The 20,045-nt window shown below is 40.8% G+C and overlaps 1 protein-coding gene across 1 annotated transcript in view; it reads right to left on the bottom strand.

Annotated features, from left to right (window-relative positions):
- Nucleotides 1-20,045, bottom strand: part of LOC311244009 (metabotropic glutamate receptor 8-like) — a gene marked incomplete at its 3' end in the record, with an annotated part of 78,347 nt that overhangs the window by 12,199 nt on the left and 46,103 nt on the right. Inside the window, exons 6-10 of the mRNA XM_084333418.1 lie at nucleotides 18,697-18,819; nucleotides 16,883-17,147; nucleotides 15,653-15,888; nucleotides 10,169-10,330; nucleotides 5,484-5,633 (exon numbers count right to left, since the gene is read on the bottom strand). Coding sequence (XP_084189544.1) covers nucleotides 5,484-5,633; nucleotides 10,169-10,330; nucleotides 15,653-15,888; nucleotides 16,883-17,147; nucleotides 18,697-18,819 — 936 coding nt within the window. The remainder of the gene's footprint in view (nucleotides 1-5,483; nucleotides 5,634-10,168; nucleotides 10,331-15,652; nucleotides 15,889-16,882; nucleotides 17,148-18,696; nucleotides 18,820-20,045) is intronic.

The raw sequence follows: 20,045 nt of genomic DNA, 5'->3' as shown, positions 1-20,045 counted from the left end.
TTTGACAACCTAGGATGGCTTAGAGTAGACGACAGAGTACAGCAACTTGCAATGGGCCTGGTCTACAAGATACACTACACCACTAAGGTACCCATGTACATGTCAAAATACGTCCCAAAGGTCAGTGAATACTACGACCACAACACCAGAGGGAGCTCCACAAATCATGTTAAACCCAGATTCGGCTCAAACAAGGGACTAAACACGTTTCGCATTTATGCCACATCAATGTGGAACGCCCTACCCAAAGCTGTAAAGGAATGTGAATCACTACCCACCTTCAAAACCACTCTCAAAGAGCACCTACGGGAGACTGCAATTCGTAACTGGCCCCTGTAAATGTCCTAACACAACCCCCTCCAATGTACAATCCCCCCCCCGCGCCCCGCCTACCCAACCCATTCTGCAATGTACTCATTCTGCAATCTGTTAATAAAATTTCCAATCAATCAATCAATCAATCAGAAATCTTCCCTTCAGGGATATATACAATGGACGGTGTGTGAGCAAAGACTGCAGGATTATCAAGGACGCCAGCCACCCCAACCACAAACTGTTTCAGCTGATGCTGTCCAACAAACGGTACTGCAGCCTCATGGCCTGGACCAGCACAATGTACAAGAGTTCCTTTTTGCGCGCTCCAAGATGATTTGCTGCTCCCAGATGATTGACATCAGGATGTGCACGGACCCCTGCATTCCCAGCGCAAGATTCAGAACAGTGACAGGCAGTTCAGTTAAGCTCAGCAGGGACAACTAACCCTTTTTAACTTTTCCTTTGTGATTTGTTTTTGTGAGTGATTAACCCTTTCAGTGCCAATCACGTGTTAACACGTTTCTGAGCCCCGACCGCTGAGTGCCAATTACGTGTTAACACGTTTCTGGGTAGTTTTCGATTTTAATACCCTGTAAAATGCATACTGGGACTCCGAAGGTGCAGTACCGGCCGCATCCTACCAGGCGGCGGTATCAAGCACTCTTTGAAACATTGTGTCTTGGGCTGTGCGACGATTATATGGGTCCGGGCGGACTTTTCTTTGTCGGGCAAGTGGGGCGGTCGGATTGAGAAGAATCAATTATTTCATCAGACCAACTAGGCTAGGCTATATGTTAGCTATAATGTCCAAATAGAAACTACCACCACCTAAAGAATGCTTATTATACTTTGTTTTATCCATGTTGAGAGTGAATAACAGGTATAGGCAGCGAGGTGCAATGTAGCGCTTGCTCAACATGAAAAAAGTCGGTGGACAGCGTCTGGTGCTGAAATAACAAACAAGCCACACCACATGTGTGGTGTGAAATTAAAACACCAGTTCAGTAAGTCATTCAAACTTTATCTTTACTTATATATGACTGTGACGGCACCACACATGTGAACAGTAACAATGCAATTAAACTGAAGTCAAATCAGAGCAAAAAAAGCTGAATCTGCTTCAAGAAGATGCGCTACATTAGGTATATAAGGAATTACAACGAGACATTTATTGACTAAATAAAAAAGACAATTAGGCTTTTAACCCTCTAAAGCCGGGGCGCAACACTAGACATGTTTTGTAAAACATTAAATATCTTTGGATTTGTTTGTGATAAAGACTTGCTTTATTGTATCGGAATCGATTGTCATCTAAAAATGTAGTGCATCTCTCAGAGAATGCGCGGATGTAAAGCATAGAATCTTGAAATATCTAGATTGGTTGTTTTCCCTGGACTGCATCTAATCCGCTGTATCTATCCATTTATCATATATCTATGTCTGTCACTATAGCCAATGGAAATGCTAGAAATCGTCACATGGACTGGGAGAACCAAAAAAATAGAATAGAATAGAATAGAATAGAAAATTCCTATTGTTTCTCAATAGTCCAGTGTGCTCCACAGAAAGGGCTGTCAGATAGACGCATTGGTTGCGCGTAATGTAAAATGGACCAATAAGAGAGAGGCACTTGTCTCTGGTTTTATAATAAAATGGCAAAAATACATACAATGGCTTGGAAAAAATGTGGCCCTCGGCCAAACTTAATTGCCTACCCATCATATGCATTTGATTTTTTTATTGTAGCGTGGGTAAGGACGAAATGCCAATGCATTTAGTATAATACAGGTTGCATGCTATTACCAGCCTCCCAGGAGTTACCCTAGACCGCTCTAAAACCATACTTATATTCACCACGGTATAAAACGGGAACATATGGATGGAATTTTTTTTTCTTTTTTTTGCATCTTGACAGGAAGAAATGTCAAATGACCAGTATGTATTCATGACATAGTATTGTATCCATAGCGCGGCTGAGTGTTGCAGTGGGAAAGGCGCTCGCCACTAACGCAGGATATGCTGGTGTCGAGCCCAGCTCTCTGCGTTGCTACCGGCTTGGCCGGCCGTCATACTAACACAATTGGCAGTGTTAGAGGGTGGGAAAGCCGGTGGGTGGGGATTGGACGTTGTGGACAGCGACTCCTACAGGTCGGTTGGGTGACGCCGGTGCGGCGGAAACAGGAAGTATCGGGGGCAGCGTGAGCCTCCCACGCGTTACTCCTCGCCACTGAGAGTTCGAGCTGCTGCGGTGAAAAGATGCGACAGGCTGCCTCCTCGTGTACCGGAGGGGACACGTGATGCAAGGCTTCTATCCTCACTACAGCCGACCAGTGGGAGGCATAGTCTAGCAACGTTCAAGACAGGGAAGGGAAGGATTAGAAATACGAAATTGGGATGGGAGAAAAAAAAAATTAAAACGAGGAGAAAAAGTGGATACAAAGAAAAAGTATTGTATCCATAGCTATAATATAGAATATAGTTGAAGGACTCCTATCGTTTACACCGTGGCACTGAATAGATGGGCCCCGGAAACAACGTGGCACCCAAAGTGTTAAGTCAATCAGCGCCAGACCCGAGGATAGTCGGGTTATCTCACCGACCGTTCAGCGCCAGACCCGAGTATAGTCAGGTTTTCCTCGTTATTTCTTTTATTCGATATTTCTATTCATTGCAGGCACACGGACTCGGGGTTAACATGGGGAATCATCCTGAGAATGCCAAAGTGCAATACCGGCCGCATCCTCCTACATGGCAGTATCGAGCACCCTTTGAAACCTTATATCTTGGCCTGTGCAACGATCAAATGTCTCCGGGCACACTTTTCTTTGTCAGGCGTATCCTGATCCCATTGAGAAGCGTCAAATGCCCCCGATGCATCTGTTGTGGTGGATTATGTTGGCGACACGATGGACACCAGTACTTGGACTCGCGATCAGACAATTGGAATATTCTTTTTGGGGTACCTCCTAGTGAAGGTAAGGACTAAATTATATCAATCCTGCTTTGATCCAACCATGATTTCACCTCCGTCGCAACGTGTGTGTGTGTAACGTTACTCCACAACGTATGCCGTTGGTGACGATCAAAGCATAAAAAAACTACCCCCCCCCTTTCATGCATTCATGATGAAACATAATACCTATTACATACATTTGATTTGGAAATAGTAGCGTGTCCAGGCGAGAAACGGCAACGCCGTTTTGCTGCATATCGTCGTTTTCTGGGATTAGACAGGATCACTCTAAAACTATACTTATATTCACCACGGTATAACACACGAACGTATTGATGAAAAATTTATTCTTTTTCACATATTGAATGATAGATAGTTGATGTCAAATGGGCCATAATATTGTATCCATAGCTATAATATAGAATATATAATATAGCCCTGCAAACACCGGCACTTATTCCTATCTTTTAGAGCGTCGGCGTGGTAGGAACAAACAATGCTCAAGTCAGTGGCATCCAAAGAGTTAAGGATAATCTCCTTGTGTTTTAGGTTTATTTCCTGTTAACATGTTGTTAACCAGGGGCGTATTTAGACCAAGCACTATAGTGGGGCACAGGGGGGCACCTAGGGAAATTAAATTTTTTTTTGTCGATTTTGCCCGGTTTTTGGGCGAAAATGGGCAGATTTTGTAACAATTTAATTTTTTACTTTATTTCGGTTTTAGGGTTAGGGTTAGGTTAGATGCATCCATCTGTATGGAGAATGGGAGGGGTTTGTCTGATGTTAAGGCCTTGAGAACATCACCCACTGCCTTTGGAGCAAGGACCAGAGCCTCTGCCTTTGTTCTTCCTAAAGTCATTTTCTTCACTATTTTGGAATCATGTAGAATCTTTTGATTGAGCTTGTTTTTTTTAAGAAAAAATGTATCATTTAGATGCCTTTATTTCATATTCGACGCAGACAGTAGGCTATATATAGCACATTTTGTTTGGTTTTCAGTTTTCAATCCATAATAAGTTAACAGAAAAAATAAGTACACAACCACATTATTTCAACCTAATAAAACTATGTTTATTGTCATTGTTTTAAGAGCACAAGGTGACTTGGTAAAAATAATCCCACTGGTCACAATGGTGACCGTAATAATGTTTTTGTTATAAGGCTCTGAAAATGTTACTGAATGATATATCAATGTATTTCCAGCTAAATTGAATAATAAAGGGTCTCAATTAAATATGTGTAGTGTCACATGACCAGAACACAGCTCAGTCGTCGCAAGGTTTAACTGAGGCACACCTCCTCCAATCCCTCCACCGGAGGAAGGCCAGAGAGAGAGAGAGGAGAGGAGAGAGAGAGAGGAGAGAGAGAGAGGAGAGAGAGAGAGAGAGAGGAGAGGAGAGGAGAGGAGAGAGAGAGAGAGAGAGAGAGAGAGAGAGAGAGAGAGAGAGAGAGAGAGAGAGAGAGAGAGAGAGAAAGACGTTCAAGTTAACATGCTGCAGCGCCATGTGTAATAAACCGCTGCCTACCTGAGATCCCTGGCACTGTTTTGCTTTACTGATCTCTGTTATCTGGGGGCTGTGTTGGTTGGTCCTTTTAAGCTGCATACCGGAGCATCTTTTAATCCAGCTGTTTGCTGTTCTCTGATATTTTCGGACATTTCGTTGATGCGTCGCTTGACACTTCGAGCTGACATGGGAATATCTTTTATCCTTGATTTGATTGTCTCTTTGTTTGGCAAGCCTTCAACATAAGTACACACAGCAGGGTCCTTCTGACACACAAACCCGTAGTAGTCTGTCCACGAGGGCTGGAATGCCCGAATTTCTTAGCTGTGCATCATGACAGAATGCATCGCAGCACCTGTGAACTGCGCGAGGCGCCAGCTGCCTGCTGACAGCTGAGCACCATGGGATGTACCATGTATTAGCTGTCATAGGGGTGTGCAAACCAGTCAACTTACAAAAAAGAGCCTGTTGGAGGATTTCAACAAGATAAATGCAACAACAGTGCAAAATATTTCACTATAATATTTAAAAGTGAAGTAAAAAGTATTATAATAATTATTTGATCATGTTAAATATATATATATCAGTGGGGCACAGATGATCCACTGATAGTGGTCTAAATATGCCGATGCTGTTAACATGCATACGTTTGTGTATTTCCCAGTTTGTGTTTGTAAAACTGGTACGGTTTAGTCTGGTTGTCTTCTTACCTTCTCAGTGGACTGGGCCGTGCCAAAAAAGATCGGTACAAATGCCAGCCAGATGATGCAGGTGGTGTACATGGTAAAGCCGATGGGCTTGGCCTCGTTAAAGGTCTCTGGTACCCCACGGCTCTTCACCGCATACACTGTACAGGTTACCTGCAGAAAATACACACATACGCAATATGTTAGGATATTAAAATGCACCTATGCAATATGTTAGGATATTAAAATGCACATATACAATATGTTAGTATACCAAAACACACATACAATATAATGTTACGAAATGTTACCTGCCGGTCAGGAAATACAATATAATATTAGTATATTAATACACACATACATTATAATGTTAGGATATTAAAACACAATATTGTATTAACAGCTGGGCTTGGATGTTAAGCCCTAGCCATATTTTCAGGAGATTTGCCTAAAAGTACATACATACATTTAGTCATTTAGCTGACGCTTTTATCCAAAGCGACTTACAAGTTCTGTACGACAGGTCATCAGGAAGGGTACAACTCTATCAGCTGAGTAACAATATTCATCACAGTGTTGCGTGTTACAGTGTAGGTTAGTTTATTAGGACAAGTGCATGACAGTAAGGTTAGTTAGGGTTAGATTTTATTTTTATTTCCCTACATACCCAAGTAAAGGGAAGATTGCACCACTTCTACAAGGTCCATTTGCATGTCCTTGGTATGTAGGGACATCTATGGAAGGTGGACCTCAGGGACTGTATCAGTGTCAGAAATATTGTGTCTGTTACTATGCTTGAGTAAATTGTAATGAACCAAAGGAGAATATCAATTATTATAATTGTCTGTTTCCGTTGAATAACACCATGCTGACATTGACCAGACGTAAAACATTTTCAGCACCTTCTTGAGATCAAAATATTATGTACTGTAAGGCACTCTCGGAGATTAGATAAATATTTACGTCAATTAATGAATAATACCCAGCAAGGTTTTGTACAAAAAAGACAGAGCTATCACAATATTAGGAGGGTTTTAAATATACTACACGAGAAACATGATGAGAAAGACACTGCAATGTTATCAGTAGATGCGTGTCAAGCATTTGATAGGATAGAATGGGGCTATCCTTTTGAGGTACTTCCAAGATTCGGGTTGGGCAGGATTCTTTTCCAAATGGATTCAATTATTACTACAAAAACCTTACTGTTGAGGTCTTAACTAATAACACCGTCTCAAAACCCTTTAATTTACAGATATCCACCCGACATGGCTGTCCTTTGTCTCCACAGTTATTCACGCTAGCAATCAAACCTATACTGTAGGAATATCAGGCATTACAATTGGAGAACAAGATCATCGCATTTCGTTATATACGGATGATATCATATTTTTCCTGACAAACTTAAAAATAGTATTCCCAATTTAACACTTCCAGTGCCACTTGTTAACATGGTAAAGCATGGTTAAATGCCACCACCCACTTCAATGATAGCGTTGTGAACGCATAATCTCTGTCTTAAATTATGGCTATGTGTCTAATCTACCTGTCGTTTATCAATGACTTGTTTGCAGTCAACATTGTCGAAACGGATTGTTTTTTAATCGCTTCATTTCCGTTTTATAGCATTTTGAAAAGCCCTCGTTTTCAAGGAAAATATAAAGATTCTGTGATAATCGGCATTTACTGGAATATTCTGGCATACACAAAAACGTTGTAATCTTTCGGCCTATTTATGAATCGTTTTCAAATAAACGCTAGATTATCGATAATATATGTGTACTTATGCACGCTATAGAGGCGATATGAAAAATCGATTCTCTCATTTCCTCATCAGCGATCACAGCCACACACACACACACACACACACACACACACACGCATAGGGCAAACGCTGATATATATGTGAAAATAGCTCTGATTATCCTAAGACTGGTAAAATAAATTCCTTACCTCAGATCAGATGTTATCCAAAAAGATTATTCCAATTCCTGATCGCCATTCCAAATATCGATCACGCTTATTGATTACAGTGTTGGGTACTGTAAATACATAATCCACATGTTTTCCGGGCCGGCGATCACAATGGATTCTTCAGTTGGCCTTGACGGAAAAGTAAAATGAGGAAACTGGCCCCCCCCCCCTTCGTCAGTCTAAAGTAATGGGGTGCAGTTACACAGAGAGAGACGATAGGGGGCGGTATCTTCCCAATTGAGCTCAGAGAGAGTCTGCAACACTAACCTGAGGCTCGATTGATGAAATATGAATTCAAATTGCCAATAAAAAAAAATACGACAAATAAACGCTATATAGCGTTGGCGGGCACTCAACGGTCGGCATGAACTAACGACAAAACGCGTGGCTGGCATCCAAAGTGTTAATGAAATTATTTTGGAGCGTTCTCATGTTATACAATTCTAAATCAGTACTGATGTTTCTTAATAAGGAAGAAAGGCATAATCCCTCAGTGAATACTCTTCATGGCGACAACTTAAGGTTATAGATATTTAGGCGTTAAGATCACCCCTGAACTCAGTGAAATAATCTCAGCAAACTACAAACAAAGTAAGTGAGTTACTGGAACGCTGGCCCACTTTACCGATATCTATGGTCAGACGAATAAATCGAATTAAAATGACCATTTTACCCAAGTTCTTGTATTACTTTCAAACACTCCCATTACCACTATCAAACACGTTTTATGACAAACTTGACTGATTGTTTTCAAGGTTCATATGGAATTTGTTGTTATATCTACCATATGAGAGAGGGGGACTTCAACTTCCTAACTTCAGATGGTATTATATGGCTGCCCAGCTGACCACAGCATTGAACTACTTTAGTACAACAACACCTCCAGCCTGGATGAACATCGAACAGGAGTCAGTTCCAGTTCTACCATTAGCTTTGTACTTATACTCTTCAGATATAAAAATGTTGAAGAAACTTATGAAAAATCATTTTCTTAAAAATACAATAAAAAATTGGTATGCGGCACATAAACATATAGATGATGTACCTGTACCAGTATTGTCTCAATTCACACCTATATGAACAGTTTGTCCTGGGCAGAAAAGATGGAGAATTTAGAGTACGGAGGTGTTAAAAAAGTGAGTGATCTTTATGAAGAGAGAGTTTTACTTTCTTTCGATAAATTATGTAAAATCACTAAGAAACAAATATTTACAATAAAAAAGTTCCATGTCATCAACATATGAACAGATAATAGTACACTACCTGCACCCATCGAAACTGGAAAGAATTGCACAAAAAAATATGGAAGAGAAAGGGCATGTATCTAGATATTATAACATAATAGTTACGTATACTAAGGAATTGCTAGATAAATTGGAAGCCTGGAAAACAGATATACAAGAAGACATTTATGAGGATGATTGGAATAATGCATGTTTAAAGGAACAAAAGCAAACAATCAACACAAGGTTTAAATTGCTCCAATATAAGTGGTTAATGAGAATGTACATAACTCCTGTCAAACTCCATCGTATGTCAGCCAGTATTCCAGATGTTTGTTCTAAATGTTGGAACCAGAAGGGTACTTTGTTCCACTGTCTGTGGGAGTGCCTGGAGATACAAAACTTTTGGAATAAGGTCTTAAAGCATTTGTCAGAAATATTTGAAGTCAAAGTATGTTTATGTGCCAAACTTTGTATACTTGGAATATACCCGGAGGACTTTGTACAAACTCAGAGACAGACTACACTTCTGGACTTTGGGCTCCTCCAGGCCAGGAGAGCTATTGCACTATGTTGGAAAAGTATGGATGCTCTGACACTGATAATGTGGATAAAGGAACCTTCAGACTGTATCGGCCTGGAAAGACTGACTTACATTGCTAAGGGCAAGTAGAAAGACTTTGTTCAACTCTGGGAACCATATGTCTGTCATGAAAAATGGAAGTGTGGGCGTTACTTAAAAGGATATATATATATTTTTCTCTTTTATAATCACTTTAATTTGATATACTGCAGGTTGAATGTGTGTGTATGTGTGTAAATGTGAATGTATGTTGTTGTGATGTCAAAGGGAAAAAGAAGACGATAAAAAACATTGTGGAAAAAAAAGAACCAGGCAAACCAACCAACCAACCAACCAATGAACAAACCAACCAACCAAACCTCCAACCACTCCATCAACTAATGAATAAACCAACTAACCAACCTACCAACTAATGAACAAACCAACCACTCAACCAACCAACCAATCAACAAACAAAACAACCAACTAACCAACCAACCAACCAACCAACCCACCAACCAACCATCAAACAAATGAACCAACCAACCAACTAACCAACCAATGAACCACCCCACCAACCGACCAACCCACTAACCAACCAACCAACCACCCACTCGACCAATCCACCAACCAACCAAACCAACCCACCACACACCAACCAACAAACAAACTAGCCAACCAACCAACCAACCAACCAACCAACCAACCAACCAACCAACCAACCAACCAACCAACCAACTAACAAACCAACCCACCACCCACCCACCCACCCACCCACCCAACCAACCAACCCAGCACCTGCCCAACCACTCAACCAATTAATGAACAAACCAACCAACCCAACTCCCCAACCATCTAACCTACCAACCAATGAACCAACCATCCACCAATCAATCAATCAACCAATCAACCAATCAATCAGTCAATCAATAGGTGATCAATAACCTTACCATCAGTACTATGCTGTAGCTAAGGCAGCAGATGAGTGACAGGTCTGACATGTCACACTTGAGAACGCCGCGGGCCAGCTCAGGGTTGGGGGGGCGCTGTTCCTCGTAGTCAATGATGGTGTGGGGGGGCATCACTGCAAACCACACAAACACACCCAACACCTAGACACACACACACACACACACACACACACACAATAAAGTGATATTAGATTCCTTCCCCCGAGATCAAAGGTTTGACCCAGACACAGAATAAGATAAACAACAGCTGCTGTTTCTCTCTCTCTCCTTTCTTACTTGAAAGCCATTATTTTACATTTACTTTTAAAGCCAAAAGACTGAACAGTAGGCCTGCATGTCTGTTTAAGGGTGGTGACACTGTTAAAATTGGAGTTAATGTAATCCACGGCGGAGGAGGTGTAGGAGTCAATATCAGTGTGGGAGTAGAGGATGGCCTGGGTGGCAAACATACTCCAGTCCGTGTGTTGAAACTGGTGCTGCAGCTGAGAGTCTGCCCCCTCAAGCCATATTTTGACTGTTCTAACTGAGGGCTTCACACGTTTGATGAGTGGGGTGTACTTGGGTAAAAGGAACAAAGATACATGGTCTGGTTGTCCCAGGTGGGGGAGGGGAACTGCCTTGTATGCATCCATAATGTTGGAGTAAAGTCTAATATTTTGTCTCCTCTAGTGGGGCAAGAGACATGTTGGTGGAATTTGGGGAGCACAGACTTTAGGTTGGAGTGATTAAAATATCCTCCCCTCTGGGTGTGAGTTCTGTTGTTTGCTGATGGCAGCATAAAGTTCCTTCGTTGCTAGCTTCGAATTAGCATCCGGTGGTATGTAGGCTGGTATTCACAATGGTATTGATTGATTGAATTTATTTGACAAATCAAATCAAAATTACATACAATACCGGTACACACATATAATCACACACATATAATCTAAAATCGTCGAGGATTAAAACACAATAAAACCTTACGGTTTATTTCCATTGTGGTAGCTGTATATTCCCTGGGCTGATAGAATGGTCTGCGTTTAATCATGAAACATTCCACATTAACAGAGCAGTGACTCACAATAGTGGTGATGTTTGTGCACCAATGTTTGTTTACATAAATGCACAAACCTCCACCTCTGGTTTTTCTGGAGCCACCCCGCCTACCCAACCCCCCCCCCCCCCCCCACCCCACCAGCTACAATGTACAGTTTCCCCCCCACCCCACCTACCCAACCCCCCCCCCCTCCACCCCTCCTACCAACCTCCTCCAATGTACAGTTTCTTCGTCAAATGTATATACTCTCTTTTTTAGACTCTTCTTGTATCAAAAACAGTACTGTATTTGTAAATCTGGTATGTCATAAATGTATAGATGTAGCAGTACTGTCTATCTGTATGTCATGTATGTCATGTTACGATTAATTGAAAATGGGGGACCCTGATGTAAACAAGACGAAAGTCTTTCTCTGGTCTGCATCCCCTTAACAATTGTGTGTATTGAGCTGTACTGTATTGTACCCATTCTGCAATCTGTTAATAACATGTTCAATCAATCAATCAATCAATCAATCAATCAATCAATCAATCAATCAATGAATGAATGAATGAATGACTTGAATGAATGAATGAATGACTTTATTTGACAATATAAAAATAAACATGTGACAGAAGAGCACAGTCAGGATATACTGCCAAGGATAAAACACAAAAAAGCTCAGAGCTTATTTCCATTGTGGTCCTTGTAGGGGGGTGGGGGAGTGTGATGCTTAATACATGCATCATACAAAACGTGACATCACAACACATCACATATACCATTTAACATTTATATACATACAGACTCATACAACATGCAAGGGTGCCTTAAGCTAAATGTCTAGGTCAAGTATAGTCCCTTTTGAGCCATGTCTTCAGGCTGGACTTGAATCTAACGGCATTGTCTATGATTTTCAGTTCACTGGGCAGACTATTCCAATAGACAGCTGCTGAATACAGAAATGACTCCTTCCCCATACAGCTCCTGAATCTGACTGGCACAAAGTCAGTTGAGCTGCGCCTAGTTTGATATGCATGGGTGTCTCTGATTCGGTTGAAGTAGTTGTTAAAGTACACTGGCACTACCCCGTGCACTATTCTGTGAACTAGGCACATCCCTATCTGATTTACTCTGTCTTCCACCTTAAGCCATCTCATGATCTCAAAGTGAGATGGGTCAAGGTGGGTTCGGGCAGGTAGCCTTAGTATTACCCTGATTAGCTTGTTTTGTGATGTCTGTTTTTGGTTTTATTTCAGCTGTTCTGTCCACCCTGTAGAGAGTGCAGCTCAATAGCACTGTCACGAATCCTGCTATTAAGCCAGGATTCTGTGAAAATCATGGCGTTGCAATCCTTAATCCATCTATGATTGATGATATGAAAGCTAGACTGTTAAAACAAGTAGGTATATTACCGCTAATTTGCAAAAACTGGAGAGACGCCAAGCCTCACGACGTTCACGTGCCACCATCTTGGGTCAAATGTATATTGCTATGGTGAGAACAGATTTTCTTATAACAAGTGCATGTCCTCTACAACCCGCGGTTTATTTTATTAAAATATATATATATTTCTTTTGTATTGTAATTTTTTTTTTTTTGTTATAAATTTCTTTTGACCTGGACAAAAGGGCCTTTATAATAATAATAATAATAATAATAATAATAATAATAATAATAATAATAATAATAATAATAATAATAATAATAATAATAATAATAATAATAATAATAATAATAATAATAATAATGCATTTTATTTATAAGGCGCCTTTCAGGACACAACAATTAAAAACAGTTCATTTACAATCGCAATCAAGTTTAAAATAAAATCAGACATACGCCTGCCTAAAGGGGGGGGGGGTTTGAGGTGGGTTTTAAATGGGATGAAACCCTTTAGAAGGGTAAAGGCCCTCCCATAGTCGAGCAGACTGTACACAGAGCAGACTCCGCGGAGGTCCGCGCGGCTCTTTGAGCTTTGATCTCAGCGGACAGCAGACCCACAGGTGCGAAGCTACTATTTTCTGACGCGCAGACATCCGCGCCGCTGACTTGGTGTCACACAAAACGCTGCTCTGCGTTTTGGTTGACATCGAACTGCATTTAATGTGACGCCGATCTGCATTTTACTCTGACCACTCGCTCCGTGCCAAGAGAGATGTTTGAATGGCTTTTCTAAATGAAGTGTGTAAAATTGCCAGTTTTATTTCGAAATATTGGAAACGGAGATAACATAGAATGTTATCTCCGTTTCCAATATTTTGAAATAAAACTGGTGCTTTTATTTCATGCAATGCGTGTTTGTCATTTCAGCACCAGCGCTGTCCACCTCAAGCCTATACGGTACATTGCATCTCGCTGCCTATATACCTGTTATTCAAGTGCGTAAAACTGCCAGTTTTATTATCGAAATATTGGAAACGGAGATAACATACTCTTTATTTTGACATCGGATGACGACGACATGACAGAAGTTGAACAGCGTGGGGACAATTGTGTAAACTGGCGGGTGACATGTAGGAAATTGGTCCGCGGAGGTCCGCTCGACTATGAAGGCTCAAAGAGTCCAGTGGACCTCCGCAGAGTCTGCTCTGTGTACAGTCTGCTCGACTATGGGAGGGCCTTAACAGGGAAAAGGGGACAAAAAAACACACATAATTAAATAATTAAAACACACCAAACAAAACAACCAAATACAATTACAAGTCATGCACGACATGAAGCAGAACAGACAAATGTAAATGTTAGTTAAAAGGCTGGCTGACAGTTGCAGGTATGTGTAAACAACTCTATAAAGTCCTTAAAAGTAGTGAAGGGGATCTAGTGTTTTGCATCTCGTTCTAACAGCTGGGAGTAGCTAATTGAAAGGTGGACTGACCAAAGGAACACAGGGAACATCTAGCGAGATATGGTGAGCAGCTCTGGTGTTATAGGGAGTAGATGATCATTTTACCAGGTGTATTAAATAAGTTTACAAACGTGTATAAGTCACAATGTCACAATGATGTGGTCTGGAGAGAGCCAATAAAGTTTATTTGTTTCAAAGAGAGAATTTGTAAAATCTTTCAAAAACCCTTCAAACACAATTATTCAATAATGTAAAGTTGCACAGTTTGTTCATGGGGCTGAACGATTTAACAATAGAATGTTATTCTTCTAAAACTAGACTAAAATTATGTGTTTATCTTTCTTTTATTATTTCATAAAATGTTTATATCTGCATGTAGCAAAGTGAGACAGTTGATATGAATGACATAAAACGATTGAATGATTTATGAACAAGTTTATACACTACATAGTATTTGCTACATAAAGGTTATTTGTGCCACATTAACTAACTACAATTTTATTCACTGTTCACTGGTCTCTCCCTCTCACTAGAAGTGAGAGGTCTCCAATTCAGTTGTTTTACCAGATCTTTGTCTTGACTGTCAGGACTTTAAAAGTCATGAGATTAAACCTTCTTTTTGTGAGAAACTAGAGAAAATTAGATGAGAAAAAAATCTATACGACTGGCTTTTTCCTTTCAACGCCATGTACAGTGGCGGATATTTTATTCTCCATATTTAACATTTACATTTTACATTTTGTCATTTAGCTGACGCTTTTATCCAAAGCGACTTACAAGTTTTGTACAACAAGTCAGCAGGAAGGGTACAACTCTATCAGCTGAGTAACAATGTTCATCAAAGTGTTGAGTGCTGCTACAGTGTAGGTTAGTATATTCGGACAAGTGCACGACAGTAAGGTTAGTAGTAATGATTGAAGAAGTGCGTCTTTAGTCGATGGTGAAAGATTGGACGGGTTTCGGCTGTCCTAACTTTTGTGGGAAGTTCGTATACGAGTTAAATCTAAGGCAGACATCATATCTTTAATTGCTGTGTGTTTTCTAGATTGATAATCCACCTGCCGCCTCCCAGCATGGTCTCTCTCTGGGCCTAATACAGGGTTGAAATGTCTTACCATAATAATCCGTACATTGAAATATTTAATCTCAGGGGCAACAGTGGTTCTGGAGGTAGAGCAGTTGTCTGGTAATCAGAAGGTTCCCGGTTTGATTCTGGATCCCCCCCAGCAGCGTGTCGAATTGTCCTTGAGCAAGACACTTAACCCCTAACTGCTCCTGATGAGCAAGTTGGCACCTTGCATGGTCGCCTCTGTCATCATCGGTGTGTGAATATGTGAGTGAGGTCTTATAGACCTATCTTCTGACCTACACACAGCTATTATACAGTAGACCTATCTATCTTCTAACCTACACACAGCTCTTATAGACCTATCTTCTAACCTACACACAGCTCTTATAGACCTATCTTCTAACCTACACACAGCTCTTATAGACCTATCTTCTAACCTACACACAGCTCTTATATAGTAGACCTACCTGCCTTCTAACCTACACACAGCTCTTATAGATCTATATATTTTCTAACCTAGATAGTATTTACCTGTACAGATATCAGTATAAAGGTGATGACCAGCTGGGAAGTGGGGCTGATGAATTTGGGTGGGGACACAGACTTCTTGCCCTGTTCAAAGATGCGGTAGATACGGTTGGTTTTGGTGAGCATGGCGGAGTAGGTGATGGACATTCCCAAACCCAAGAGGAGCCGTCTGAAGGCACAGACCACGGCGCCAGGCTCCGCTATCATAAGGAAGGTTATCAAGTAGATCAGGAAGATACCTAGAGGGAAAACCCATAATAAGATTAGACTACTCAACAATCTATCTGTCTATCTGTGGGGACATATTATGGGAAATTTAAGAATAACAAGACTTAAGCTATTCAGAATTATCGCCCATGGTGATGTCACAAGCAATAAATTAGCTATAATTAACAAATTTGCTGTGCTTTGTGCCTACCTATAATAATAACTGGACTTTTGAAGAAGTCTTTAATCATCATGCAGTGACACACACATGCGATGGGCGGCAGACACACATGCAATTTTTCTTTGGGTCGCCAATGAAATCGAGTCTCTGCGCTTGACCCATCCCGTCGTCCTTCCCCCCCAAGGGCAGCCGGGAACCAATCCAATCCAAGTGCTCCTGTCCGTCTTCGTCAGGGAACGTGACAGCGTTGTGCATGTTTTTCCATTGGGTTTATCTTATCGGGAGGGGAAACCCTTGCGAGCACAGGGAGAACATGCAAACTCCACACAGAAAGGCCTGGGAGATACCCCACCTGGGTACCTGGCAACGCGGAAACCTGGTCCCCAAGCGGGAATCGAACCCTGAACCTTCTAGCTGTGAGGCGACAGTGTTAACCACTACACCACCGTACCTAACGTACTGCCCAGTTTGTAAAATGTTTTTACTCTTGAGTGTGGGGTAGCCAGGCAGGGAAGGAAATAATTCATTTAAAATAAATAATTGCAATTACAATTAGACTAGTTTATTTGCATAAAACTTACAAACATACAAAGCTAAATAAGTAGTAGTAGTAGTAGTAGTAGTAGCAGTAGTAGTAGTAGTAGTAGTAGTAGTAGTAGTAGCAGTAGTAATAGTAATAGTAGTAGTAGTAATAGTAATAGTAATAGTAATAGTAATAGTAGTAGTAGTAGTAGTAGTAGTAGTAGTAGTAGTAGTAGTAGTAGTAGTAGTAGTAGTAGTAGTAGTAGTAGTAGTAGTAGTAGTAGTAGTAGTAATAATAATAGGGTAGTAGTAGTAATTCTTACCTGTCAGCAGAACATAGCTCAGCTCTCTCCCGGAGGCTCTGACGATGGGTGTGTCGTGGTATTTGATGAAGGTGATGACAACAGAGGATGTGGTCAGTATTCCCAGTATGGCAAGGAAGACTGGGATGATGGCCCAGGGAGAATGCCACTCTAGCTTGATGATGGGTGTGGGCCGGCATGCCGTACGGTTGAGAGTTGGACGCATATCAAATGGACACATTTCACAGCTCAACTCATCCAACTGATACTGATAACCATCACACAGCTAGACAGAGAGTGATAGAGACAGAAACAGAGACACAGAGGCAGAGAAAGAGAGACAGAGGCAGATAAAGAGAGACAGAGGCAGATAAAGAGAGACAGACACAGAGAGCCAGAGAGAGACAGAGACACAGACAGAAAGAGAGAAGGAGAGAAGGAGAGAAGGAGATTTGAAAGGTAGATTAAAGCTGAATACTGATGTGACGGTTCATCAGACATTAGAATAACAGCAGTTTAACAGAAGGATTTAATTAGATATTAGGGATAATATAAGAGTTAATAAGATATTAAGGAGCAAATATAAAGGAGTTAATTGGATATTAAGGAGATCAAATAAAGGACTTAATTAGATATTAAGGAGTTCATGTAAAATAGTTAATTAGATTCTAATGAGTTAATGTAAATAGGTTAAATCGATATTAAGGAGTTAATATGTATGAGTCAATTAGATTAAATTGAAGGAGCTACTATAATTTATCAATAATTAATTAATTAGATAAGCAGTTAACCTGTGAATTACCTCACAGTGCCAGCAGCATTAAGGAGTATTAAACATTAAGGAGTTAATTAGATATTAAGAAGTTAATTCGATATTAAGGAGTTAACCAGTGAATTACCTCACAGTGCCAGCAGCATTAGGGCTTGTGTCCATAGCGGATGTTTTATGAGTTGTCAGCTCCTTCCTGTCATTCATTTCTATGCTACAGGCGCGACAGGCGAGCTCCTCTTCCCAGCGCCGCGCCTCGCGTTTATGAGCTCTCGGCGGCAGCGTTTTTGGGCGGAGCGCTCCCAGCGCATAAAGTTGAAACTAGTTCAACTTTTGGAAAGGAGCGCGCTCATCATGGTAATCAACATCGAGGAAGGGGCGGAGCCGCGGCAGTCGCGAGACCCAGGAAAACGCTCTGAGCTTTTTTTTCTCTTTTTTTCAAAGCGGTCCGCCTTGAAAAAAACTTCCGCTATGGACACAAGCCCTTAGGCTCTGATCACATTCGGCGCCTTTTTCTTGCGCTCAAATGCGAGGCGCAGCGGTGTAGCTACATAGAGAACCGAAAGTGCACAGGGAGCAACGAGTGATACCCCTGATTACCATTGCTACCTCATCTAACGTTACATAAGTTACATAAATTACTACTCACAGCCCTCCAGGCATTGCTGTTGTGATCATAGGCTTAAAGGAACACGCCAACATTTTGGGAAAGCTTATCGTCTTCTCCAGAGACAGCCATGAAGATAGATACTAGTTTCCTCTCTGTGCGTTCAGTAGAAAGCTATTTGGCTGCACGTTAGCCTAGCTTAGCACAATGAATGGAAGCAGACAGTGCCGGTTAGCCTAGACATTGTCCAACTAACACCTCTCCCGAAGGCTAACCGGCACTGTCCGCTTCCATTCATTGTGCTAAGCTAGGCTAACGTGCAGCTAACGTAATTAATGAATTAAAGGAATAATTATTAAGGAGTTAATTAGATATTAAGGAATTAATATTAAGGGGTTCATTCGATATTAAGGAGTTAATATTAAGGAGATAATTAGATGTGAATTAGATATTAATTACCTCACAGTGCCAGCAGCAGGGAACTCCTTTCACCATCTTCTTCCTCTCTCCTGGGTTACAGGGAAAACTACAAACAGAGTCTGGAACCTCCTTCTCTCCTCCACTCCACTGCATCTCCTCCACCTACAGAGACAGAGACAGAGACAGAGACAGAGAGTGAGAGAGATATTTATGTGTAAAAAAATCTAACCCTAACTAACCTTACTGTCATGCACTTGTCCCAATATCCTACTAACCTACACTGTAGCACTCAACACGTTGATGAACATTGTTACTCAGCAGATAGAGTTGTGCCCTTCCTGATGACTTGTCGTACAGAACTTGTAAGTCGCTTTGGATAAAAGCGTCAGCTAAATGACTAAATGTAAATGTAAATGTAAATGTGTATGTATTACAAATATGTACATATATTACATATTTAGCATTTAAAAAAGAACATTATGGCTTGTTCGCCAACTCAACTAAAAAAATCAATTTCATATATTGACCCTTTATAAGCAAGATCTCAACACACCACCATGATAAGACCCTTTATAATCAAGACCTCAACACACCATCATAAGACCCTTTATAATCAAGACCTCAACACACCATCATAAGACCCTTTATAAAGAAGACCTCAACACACCATCATAAGACCCTTTATAAAGAAGACCTCAACACACCATCATAAGACCCTTTATAATCAAGACCTCAACACACCATCATAAGACCCTTTATAATCAAGACCTCAACACACCATCATGATAAGACCCTTTATAAAAAAGACCTCAACACACCATCATAAGACCCTTTATAAAGAAGACCTCAACACACCATCATAAGACCCTTTATAATCAAGACCTCAACACACCACCATAAGACCCTTTATAATCAAGACCTCAACACACCATCATGATACGACCCTTTATAATCAAGACCTCAACACACCATCATGATACGACCCTTTATAATCAAGACCTCAACACACCATCATAAGACCCTTTATAATCAAGACCTCAACACACCATCATGATACGACCCTTTATAATCAAGACCTCAACACACCATCATAAGACCCTTTTTAACCAAACCTCAACACACCATCATGATAAGACCCTTTATAATCAAGACCTCAACACACCATCATAAGACCCTTTATAATCAAGACCTCAACACACCATCATGATAAGACCCTTTATAATCAAGACCTCAACACACCATCATGATAAGACCCTTTATAATCAAGACCTCAACACACCATCATAAGACCCTTTATAATCAAGACCTCAACACACCATCATGAATGAATGAATGAATGAATGAATGAATGAAAACTTTATTTAACAGATTGCAGAATGGGTACAATA

The sequence above is a fragment of the Notolepis coatsorum genome (genome assembly GCF_963971535.1).
Source record: "Notolepis coatsorum genome assembly, chromosome: 17".
NCBI lineage: Eukaryota > Metazoa > Chordata > Actinopteri > Aulopiformes > Paralepididae > Notolepis > Notolepis coatsorum.
The sequence above is the reverse complement of the archived record's forward strand: the minus strand, read 5'-3'. Positions and strand labels throughout refer to the sequence as shown.